The sequence below is a fragment of the Panthera uncia genome (genome assembly GCF_023721935.1).
Source record: "Panthera uncia isolate 11264 chromosome E2 unlocalized genomic scaffold, Puncia_PCG_1.0 HiC_scaffold_19, whole genome shotgun sequence".
Classification (NCBI taxonomy): domain Eukaryota; kingdom Metazoa; phylum Chordata; class Mammalia; order Carnivora; family Felidae; genus Panthera; species Panthera uncia.
This window is the reverse complement of record NW_026057588.1, coordinates 31,771,783-31,782,294: the sequence shown is the minus strand read 5'-3', so window position 1 is coordinate 31,782,294 and position 10,512 is coordinate 31,771,783. Positions and strand designations below refer to the sequence as shown.

General features: G+C 45.0%; 1 protein-coding gene across 3 annotated transcripts; it reads right to left on the bottom strand.

Moving 5' to 3' along the window:
* On the bottom strand, window positions 1–8,795 carry ARL2BP (ADP ribosylation factor like GTPase 2 binding protein). 3 transcript variants are annotated; one of them, XM_049622205.1, is made up of 6 exons: window positions 8,442–8,795; window positions 7,693–7,754; window positions 4,887–4,993; window positions 2,154–2,239; window positions 1,849–1,945; window positions 1–1,326 (listed from the first exon to the last, which is right to left on the bottom strand). In XM_049622205.1, exons 1-6 carry the CDS (start codon window positions 8,477–8,479, stop codon window positions 1,252–1,254), a joined length of 465 nt encoding a protein of 154 aa, XP_049478162.1. In that variant the 5' UTR covers window positions 8,480–8,795; the 3' UTR covers window positions 1–1,251. The 3 variants fall into 3 exon arrangements, with proteins under 3 accessions (XP_049478162.1, XP_049478161.1, XP_049478163.1); XM_049622204.1 differs by having other exon boundaries at window positions 1–1,402; window positions 8,442–8,792; XM_049622206.1 differs by lacking the exon at window positions 8,442–8,795 and adding an exon at window positions 8,075–8,405 and having other exon boundaries at window positions 1–1,402.
* Window positions 8,796–10,512: the final 1,717 nt, after the last annotated feature.

The following is a 10,512-nucleotide window of genomic DNA, read 5'->3' as shown; positions in this document are numbered from 1 at the left end:
TTTATTCATGGTACAAAAGTATTTAATAAGTGCCACGCATCAGTACAGAAAGAGTCTACAGCTCACACTTTAAGACCAGAACAGCCAACCGAAGTTTATAAGTATAGTCTTATTTTTACTTAAAAGATATATATGGAAGGTACACATTGAGAATTGAAATACTATGTCTTGTTTTCTGGAGATGTGACATCCATGTTTTCTGGTGATTTCTATGAAACACTGCTAAATCAAGGCATACATATGACTAGTGAAGCTGTTTGCACTCTCCTCCTCGTGCTGAGCCAACCCAGCGGAACACCGCCTTGGTAGGGAGATCTGGACAGGAAGGAACTGCAGAGTCCCAACTCCAACAGAAAACCTAACAAACTGATTTATACAGAAGGGGTTTTAGCAAACCTGTACGAACACTTAACATGCTGTAAGAAAGGGAGTCCTTTTAGCCTACTTCCAGCATAAGCACACACTCACTGGTACCCCGTAAACTAGGTACACCAACGTAGAAAGCATCTTTGCTTTCATAGCACTAATAGCTAAAAAGCACACAGTATATAATACTTTGATCTTTAAGTGGGTAATCATGGAAGCTCCAAGATTATAGCCACTAGGTTAGCCTGAGTATTCATCTATAAAAATAGTTATCTATAAATGCTTAAAAGAATTCTAGAAACAGACTACATCAGGACCAGCAGAAGACAGAGTGATGCAGGGACTGCCGACTGTAAGACAAGGAAGTGATTTTCACAGGTAGCTTCAGGTAAGGGGCATCTCTCGGTTATTCCTACAGCCAGGACCAGCTGGGATGGGAGCTGCTGCAGAGGGCAGCGGTCTTGAGGAACAGCCTAGAGAAATGTTCCCACATGGGTAGAAACCCCTCTGAGGCTGCAGGACTGAAACTGATGCATACAGGAAGCTGTTAGCACGCAAAAAGCCCGATGGACAGGCGGGGCCAAAGAGGGGTGGAGCTGGTGGGTTCTTCCAAATGCTGCTGACCTACCAACGTTTATGCTGGGGATGGGGTCCCCGGGGGGATGCTGGCCTCAGGCTTGCTCCAGAGGAGCCTGACTCAGGCCTGAGAGAGGGGTCTACTTGGGGAGGAGTGCTAGGATTACTGAACACAAGGTGCTTTAGGGGCCTAGGAGGGTCAGATGGACTGTCTTCTGACCCATCAATACTTAACGTCAGCAATGAGTTGTGGAACAGAGCCCGTCTTTCCAAGATGTATTCTGTCACATAGCCAAAGCCTCTTCCAGTCTATGGGGCTGGCGACGTCCAGGAAGATATCTCTGCCTGGTGGCAGGGCCTAGTGTCGCAGATCATTCTGGGAAGCTGGCACAGGGGATGATTTACACAATGAAGTCACCACTAAACCACTGCTTAAATCCAGTCCCCGGCCTTCTTTTTCCTGCATGAGAAAAAGAATCCCAAGCGGCAAGGAAGAGGGGAAAAAACACGAGTCCTTTCCTAGCTCCAAACCCTGCCTATGGCACAGGGGGAGGGAGGGTGGAAGGGGGTTATTTTGCATTCTTGTTCAGCACTGGCCCGGTCACTCATAAAAAGCATACCTCTCTTCACTGAAAAATACCTCTTTTTCCTATTAAGAGTCTGCCTTATAAGAAAGGCAAGGCCGTTAGACCTGCTTTTTGCTTTTGTCCCTCTGATTATTTAGGGATTACTTTAAGAGGAACCTGGGTCCTGCCCAGAAGGCAGCTGCTCACTCTGGACACCTTGCTAGCTGCCAGACTGATATTGGCCAGTCATGGGGAGAACATGGCAGCTGGTCTACTAGGAACTATCTGGAACTATCTCAATGGTTCCATGTGGCTAATGACACAGGCAAGAGGGACTTACTGCTCTGTAGTCCAGAAACATTTCCTTAAAAGCCAGAAAATCTGTGAACGTGAGCAGCATGTCAAATATGTCACCAGCCACTTCATCTTTATGATGCCTGCAAAAGAAAAGGATGGCTGTTTCATGGAAGACTGGAACAGATTCTGTCCAAGATTCCATTTGCAGATTTTAAGGGCCTTCCCACCCAGGACCTAACCGCCAAGGGCTGTAAACCTTCATGATCAAGCAATGAAAAAAAAAGGTCTTTTTTCAGAGTAAAGGAGAAAGGGAAAACAGGCAAAAACGCAGAGTCAAGTTCAACTCACTGCAAAGTTGTCGTGAAAGCTGCCATGTTAAATCCAGGAATCCGTTCCAGGAGCTGTTCTTCAATGTACTTTTCTACCAAAGAAATCTGTAAGAGTGGACAGGATCTTGGTTTTAGGAAAACAAGGCGGCTTTTCAGAAAGCCTGGCCTCCAGCGTTCGCAAACATTTCCTGAGGGCCTATTTTATGTGCCAAGCTCCATGTTGAGAACAGGGGATACTAAAGAGAACCAAAATACAGCTCCTGTCCTCAGTGAGCATGTGCCCTGGCACACCACGGGAGAGAGGCATCTGCAGGTAATTACCCTGTGACAAGATGAACGCGCGAATGTAGGTAGAGACCGTGAACAGCAGGGCTCCCACCCCCCACGGCAGGAAGTAAGGAACGAAACGGGGCCTTTTTTCTTGGGGAGATGGAATCTGTGCAAAAAGAGCGTACAGGTGCCCCTGGTTGGTTAAGCGTCTGACTTCGGCTCAGGTCACGATCTCGCAGTTTGTGTCTTTGGACCCCGTGTCGGGCTCTGTTCTGACAGCTCAGAGCCTGCTTGGGGTTCTGGGTCCTCCCTCCCTCAAAAATAAACATTTAAAAAAACGTTTAAAAAGGAATATATAAAGAAGCATACTGTTGGAGGTAATCACAGGTTCCTCATTGTAAGCTGAGGCTTGACTTGGGGAAACCATCAGGTATGCCATGCTTCTAAGGTTAAGAAAGTTCTCGAGGCTCAAACCTCTTCTCAGATGAGACTGTTCTAGGAGGCTACCGGAGGCCTCAGCACAATGGGAAGGCCCAAGGGTCCAGAGTTGAAACTCCTGGGGATCTAGCCTTGGTTTTCGCTTCTACCTAACGGTCATGTGCACCTGATTAGATTACACAGTAGAAAGAAAAAAAAAAAAAAAACACAGATGTCACTTGAACAGTAAGTGTTTGAACTGCACGGTTCCACTTATTTGTATTGATAAGTACAGCACAATACCATAAATGTATGTTCTCTTCTTTATGATTTTAGTAACATTTTCCTTAGCTTCCTTTATTGTAAGGATACAGTAGTACAGAGTATCTATATAAAATACATGCTTATCAACTATCTCCATTATCGGTAAGGCTTCCAGTCAACAATAGGCTATTAGTAGTTATGTTTTTCAGGAGTCAAAGGTTATACACAGGTTTTGTTTTTTTAAATTTTTTTTGTTTGTAACGTTTATTCATTTTTTTTTTTTTTTTAATTTTTTTTTCAACGTTTTTTATTTATTTTTGGGACAGAGAGAGACAGAGCATGAACGGGGGAGGGGCAGAGAGAGAGGGAGACACAGAATCGGAAACAGGCTCCAGGCTCCGAGCCATCAACCCAGAGCCTGACGCGGGGCTCGAACTCACGGACCGCGAGATCGTGACCTGGCTGAAGTCGGACGCTTAACCGACTGCGCCACCCAGGCGCCCCATGTAACGTTTATTCATTTTTGAGAGACTAAGAGAGAGTGTGAGGGGGATAGGGGCAGAGAGAAAAGGAGACAGAATCCAAAGCAGGCTCCAGGCTCTGAGCTGTCAGCACACAGACCGACGCAGGGCTCAAACCTGTTAACTGTGAGATCATGACCTGAGCTGAAGTCAGATGCTTAACTGACTGAGCCACCCAGGGGCCCTTATACGTGGATTTTCAATTGTGCAGGTGTGGGCACCCCTATTCCCCATGTTGTTTAACTGTATTGTGTGCAAGTCAAAAGGTCAATAGATTGTATATGAATACAATATACATATGGTATACTATATATATATATATATATATACATATACACACATATACATATATATACATACACACACACAGAGTATATGAATGCAAGGTTTAACGAACCCATATATTGTAACTGAAAACGGGATTTTGATCAAGCCAAGCATTTTCTAAAACAGAAGCTGGAGGAGCCCCTGGGTGGCTCAGTCAGTTAAGAATCCATTCTTGATTTTGGCTCAGGTCATGATCTCACAGTCGACAGTGTGGAGCCTGCTTGGGACTCCCTTTGTCCCTTCCCTGCTCTCTCTCCTTCCCTCAAAAGAAAGAAATAAAAATAGGAGCTGGACAAAAATCATCAAACACCCTCAAGAACTGCAGAAGAAAGCAATGGGGGATTCTTTTTATTTAAAAAAAAAAAAATTTTTTTTAACATTTATTTATTTTTGAGACAGAGAGAAAGAGAGAGAGAGAGCATGAACAGGGGAGGGTCAGAAAAAGAGGGAAACACAGAATCTGAAACAGGCTCCAGGCTCTGAGCAGTCAGCACAGAGCCCGACGCGGGGCTCGAACCCACGGACCGTGAGATCATGACCTGAGCCGAAGTTGGACGCTTAACCAACAGAGCCACCCAGGCACCCCAGCAATGGGAGATTCTAACTACAATTCCTGGCAGTTACTGGTGGCAGCTTCTGAAGTCCTCCAAATGTCAACATCTTAAAAAAAATTTTAAATGTTCCTTATTTTTTTTAGAGAGAAAGAACACAAGCGAGTGAGGGGCAGAGAGAGGGGGAGACACAGAATCCGAAGCAGGTGCTAGGCTCTGAGCTGTCAGTAAAAAGCCCCACGTGGGGCTCAAACCCACAAGCCGTGAGATCATGACCCGAGCGAAGTTGGACACGTAACTGACGGAGCCACCTAGGTGCCCGAAATGTCAACATATTTGGATTCTGAATTCACATTTTAAAGAAATTCTAATCTCTGGGGAAAGAAACAGAAAACCACTTACATATTCATTAAAAATAGGTGTGTAGGTGAGTTTATTCTCTTCTGTGTCTTCAAACTCCTGGTAGTACTTGTCCATGAAATTCCTCTGTAATAACTGGAACTCGTCATCTGAACAACAGGAAAATTTTATTCTTTTCAACGGAGATTAAAAACCATTGATTTAGAAATAGGCCAAATTCTATGTCAGCAGAACTGCTTCCTAATGGTCAGTCTCTAGGAGAGGGAAAGCTAACAGTGTTTTAGGGAAGTGTTCAATAGGACGCCGATGTTCAAGTAGCCCAGTCTTCTGATTAATAAATATTAATATTTTAAAAATAGTAATTTAAAATATTTAAATTTAAAAATATTTTCATAATTTAAAAATACTAATATTTTTAAAACCCAGTCTTTTTATTAATAAATATTAATATTTTAAAAATAGTGGTAAAATACACCTAACATTAAATTCATTATTTTTTTGTTGCAAGCCCTTCTAACATGTCACATAAAGTTTAAGAAACATATCAAATGCAGTATGCTAAAAAACCAAGAGTCATAATATCACATTTTTCTAAGTCCTGTATTCAGTATTCCACATCAATGAGTCTTCGAGGAAAGGCAGGGGAGGTGAAGCCTTCTATTAAGAGTTTAGCTACATCCTTACTCTCATACCTCTGTGGTTCCTGATAGTTTGAAACACATTAAGTATTTTATTTTACTATTTATCTTATTTACATCCAAAAGTTAGCATATAGAGCCATAATGATTTCCGAAGTAGATTCCAGTGATTCATCCCCTGTGTATAACACCCCGTTCTCATCCCAACAAGTGTCTTCCTTAACGCCCCTTACCCATTTAGCCCATCCCCCCACCCACAACCCCTCCAGCAACCCTCAGTTTGTTCTCTGTATTTAAGAGTCTCTTGGGTTTTGTCCCCCTCCCTGCTTTTATATTATTTTTGCTTCCCGTCTCTTATGTTCATCTGTTTTGTATCTTAAATTCAACATATGAGTGAAGTCACATGATATCTGTCTTTCTCTAACTTTGCTTTTAGCATAATACCCTCTAGGCCATCAATATAGTTGCAAATGGCAAGATTTCATTCTTTTTGATTGCCGAGTAATACTCCATTGTCTCTATATACCACATCTTTATCCATTCAATCTGTCTATGGACATTTGGGCTCTTTCCATACTTTGGCTATTGTCGACAGTGCTGCTATAAACATTGGGGTGCATGTGTCCCTTTGAAACAGCACACCTGTATCCCCTGGATAAATACCTAGTAGTGCAATTGCTGGGTCGTAGGGTAGTTCTATTTTTAACCTTTTGAGGAACCTCCACACTGTTTTCCAGAGTGGCTGTACCAGTTTGCATTCCCATGAATTCACTTTTTTTTGAGAGAGCACGGAGGTGGGGGAGGGGGGTGCAGAGGGAGAGAGAGAACCCCAAGCAGGCTTCATGCCCAGTGGGGAGCCCCCGACTGTGAGACCATGTCCTGAGCTGAAATCAAGAGTCAGACCACCCAGGCGCCCCTAAGTGTGGTTTGGTGGCACTATGTACATTCCCATTGTTGTACAACCATTACCACCATCGTTGAGTCCATTTTAAACACACCCATACGGGGTGGCCTGGGAACTCCATCACATTCCTTTTCCACAACGGAATGAAACGGATCTCTTACTTGAATAGGATTTCAGCAGCTGTGGTGGGAACAGTGTAGTGATCAAGCACACGGGCTCTGATCCTAGCTCGGCCACGTCAATTGTGTGACCTTGGGCACATTTCTCAGTTTCTCTAAGCCCCGGTTTTGTCAACTAGAAAATGAGAATGATCCTAGTACCTATCGCATAGGATTGCCAGGTGGAATTCAGAGGAGGGTTGGTAGAAAGACTGGCTTATAGCAAACACCTGAACTTGAGAGAACAGGGAATTTTAACAAGTGCATACAATAATTACTTCTAAAAATAAAAGGAAAGCTTCACAAATGACCTAGACTTTAGGGTAAACACCCTGAGGTCAAAAAAGGCTCATTTTCCCATGGCATACAGGGTAAGCAAAGGACAAAAGAATTCAAGGTATTCCTCAGTATTCCCCAGAAATCTTCACCTCCACACAGGACAAGGGCTTAATGGTGAAACACCTGTATTTAGGCATTAAGGGCATGAACTTTCTTGGGACCTGAAGATGACAAACGTGTGGGTCAGTGATTTTCAGACTAAACTAGACTAAGAAACATCACTAGCACCACCACAGTAAAGGTTTCTTTTTCGCCTAATTCTCAGAAAACTCAGACAAAAATTTTGTTTCCCCTTCCCATACATTTGTCTTAAACCTCGGGTGCCTGTTACTGCTCGTTACTTAGCAGGTCTGTGCACACCAAAAAATGAATGCACGAATAGGAACTCAGAACCCAGGAAAATACAGAACCAGCGGAAGTATGGCATTTTATTTTCTTCACGGACACGCGCGCTATGATTATGGCACTATGCTGTGGTTTATGGCACAAAAATGTTAAAACTCAAAACCAAAAAAAATGGAATTCCTCTTATTCTTTGAAATAAGTCGCTCCTGAAGTTTTGCCAAGAGGTCCGTAACGTCTAGGGCCCCACTACCTAGATAGCTGCCTTATAAGACCTGAGTATGATTATTGCTTGTTAAAACAAGGAGAAAGTTTGCCTCTAAAACCACTTTATCTCACTTAACATGAGTCTGTGCTACATTAAAAATTATATGCAGCTTGCTGTTTTCTCTCAAAATTAACCCTCCAAGCTGCAAAGGTCTAAGAACTAAAGAGAGCACAGGTGAGACTGTGGTAAGGAAGCTTACCCATGATAATGTCCTCTAAATATCCAACCACAGCATCAAATTCTGCATCGGAGGCGGAAGAGCTGAAAAATATACCTGGATTAGGTGCTGTTTCAAATAATTCACTTTAAACAACTGTATTAGAGACACTTTCACACAGGTGCAAAAGAGGGCAGAAAAATGAACTTCCCATCACCCAACTTCAACAATTAAGAATGATTATTGTCTACTGTAGCAATTCCGAAGAAAACGTATTTTTGTGACATTAGGGTTCAAGGGCTCCATTTTCAGAAAACCTGTTATGACACAAAGAACTACAAAAGGGACATATAAAGGGAGCAAAGGCTCACATGGCACATCTTAAGGCTCCTCGTATTTATGTATTTCCTTTGGGTTTACTCACCGCATCTTCGCTATCACCCCCCACCTATCGGCTTGTGAGCGTGAAACTGGCGCGAGCGAGATACTGGCCAGGGGACAATTGGATTGGAAGTCCCTGGAGGTGGAGGTGGTGGAGGGTCCTCTGACCCGTGGTCGGACCTTGGCAGCTCAAACCAGGGTCAAAGCCGGGGGAATTGTGATGGAGGCGTTGATCATCGCGAGACACTCGCCCCGCACTCCGTCCTTAGGGCTTGAACCCGGAGGTCGCACAATCAACAGCGGGAACTAGGGAGGAGCCTTGGCGGTCCCTCACCCCCACTCCACCCCTCGAGGACACCCGTTCCCCAGGGCGGAAGCCGAGGCCTCCCCGGCCCGACGGCGTCACTCACAAGGACAGGGCGAAGCTCTCTTCCTCTAGGGCGTCCATCGCCGCCGCCGCCGCCGCCGCATCCACGCGCGGGGCGAGCAGGCCCGTCGGACTCTTATCCCGCCCGCGGCCCGGGCCCAGCCTGCGCTCCGCTCCTAAGAGCCCCAACCGGCATCTGGGAGGTCTCGCCGCCAACGCCGCGGCCGCTCACGGCCCAAAAGATTGGGCCCTGCGTGCGTGGCCCGTGCTTCAGGCTCACCGGCGGCAGCCTCGCGCCGGCTCGGCCCCACGCGGGGCCAGGCCTCTCCACGCGCGCCGCAGCCACCGTGAAGTACAGGCGTCAGTTACCCACAACCGCCGCGCCCCGCCTCCCGTCACCATGGCCACCACAACCCCATCCGCTGCCTCGTGGCTCCCAAGAGCCAATCACAGGCGCGCGCTGCTCGACGCCGGGGGCGGGGCAAAGATAGGGAGAGGAAGCCAGGAAAGGGATAGAGAGACGCGAGGGGAAGCTCCTTGGGCTTCAAGAGGCAAGCCTAGGGGTTACTGGGTGTTCTCTCGCGGTGTGGGGTTAAGTCTCACATCGCCCCCATTTTAAGGAGGAAGGAATCGAAGTTAAGAGCCTCAGTTTTCTCACTTGCAACTTGTCGGTAAATTACAGGATTTAAGAAGATTAAATAGTTTAAAGAGGGTTGTAAGAGCACTATGAACTGCAGACTTCTTGAGAACCAGTCCCTCAGCTTTTGAATCGGATAATGCAGACCTCTGGCCTGCCTGATTGCCAGATGCCTGTTGGGGCTCTCAAGATAGTTACTCCTTTTCATGGGAGGAAAGCCCCACTGCAAGAAGTAGACGTAACTTACATCATACAGTATTCTCTTTCTCTCTCTCTCTCTCTCTCTCTCTCTCTCTCTCTCTGTCACACACACACACACACACACACACACACACACACATCATAAACATTATCCGGCACTTATTAGTTTCTTGGCTAGTTGGGCAAGATAAAAGTTGACACTCACTTTGGACAACGCAACCAGAAATCGGATAACTTTCAGAAAAACTCCCCTCCCAAACTGCCAGATTTTGCAAAAGGATTCCCTAGAGCTGATTTCTCTTTATTGGATCACTAGGCATGGCTGTTCAGTTGCATTATACTTTTGGGCCAAATGTGTGTTACCTGTCTAGAGTGGTTTAAGGTCTGACTTAGGTTTGATCTGAGAGTCAGATGGCCAGCCTGAATGGACATTTTGAATGGACATAAAATAGATATCGGTGGGGTCTGGAACTAAAAATGGTTACCAAGACATAGTTGTATCCAGGGTGAGATCAGTTCTCAGAGATATATACTATCTATATATCTATATCTATACTATATATATATATATATGTATACTATAGATATAGATATATAGTATATATATATATATATATATATATATATATATATATTCAGCACCAAGTAGAGGACAGGTATCTGTAAAGGTTTGCTGATTACCTGGACTGAGTTATGTTTAAGTCAAGTACCCATTTTGCAGCTCAAAGCAAACTCAGCAAATTTCCTCATGACCTATTTTCTCTATAAACTACTTATTTCTTCTGGACTAAATGAACTTGCCCACCCTTTTCTTACTTCTAAACCATATATGGAATCAGAGTAGATGAGAAAACTTTGTGATTTCATCTGTTGCTGGTTATTATCTACTGCTGTTACAAACCATCCGAAAATTGAGTAGCCGAAAACAATTATTGTGCCCACTAATCTTCAATTTGGGCAAGACTTGTTAGTGACAGCTAGTCTCTGTCCTACTTGTCATCAGTTGGGGCAGCTGGAATGGGGCTAGAGGAGCCTCTTCTGACATGCTCACTCACATGGCTGGCAAGTAACTGTTGACTCTTGTCTGGGGGCTCAGCTGTGGATGTTGGCCAGTGGCTGGTGGTTGGAGGGGAGGGGGTCCTCAGTTTCTTTCCATGTAGGTCTTCCCGGAGCTGCGTGGGTTTTCTCACACCATGGTTGCTGGGGCTAAGGGCAAATATATCAAGAGACAGGAAGTGGAAGCTACCAGTCACTTAAGGACTGGGAACTGGCACAG

Coding starts and splice junctions, on each gene's coding strand:
- ARL2BP (XM_049622204.1), bottom strand. CDS start 8,479: ATGGACGCCCTAGAGGAAGAGAGCTTCGCCCTGTCCTT. Junction 4,994..7,692: donor TTTAGAGGACATTATCATGG/GTAAGCTTCCTT, acceptor CCTGTTGTTCAG/ATGACGAGTTCCAGTTATTA. Junction 1,403..1,848: donor TGTTTCTGGACTACAGAGCA/GTAAGTCCCTCT, acceptor TTTCTCATGCAG/GAAAAAGAAGGCCGGGGACT.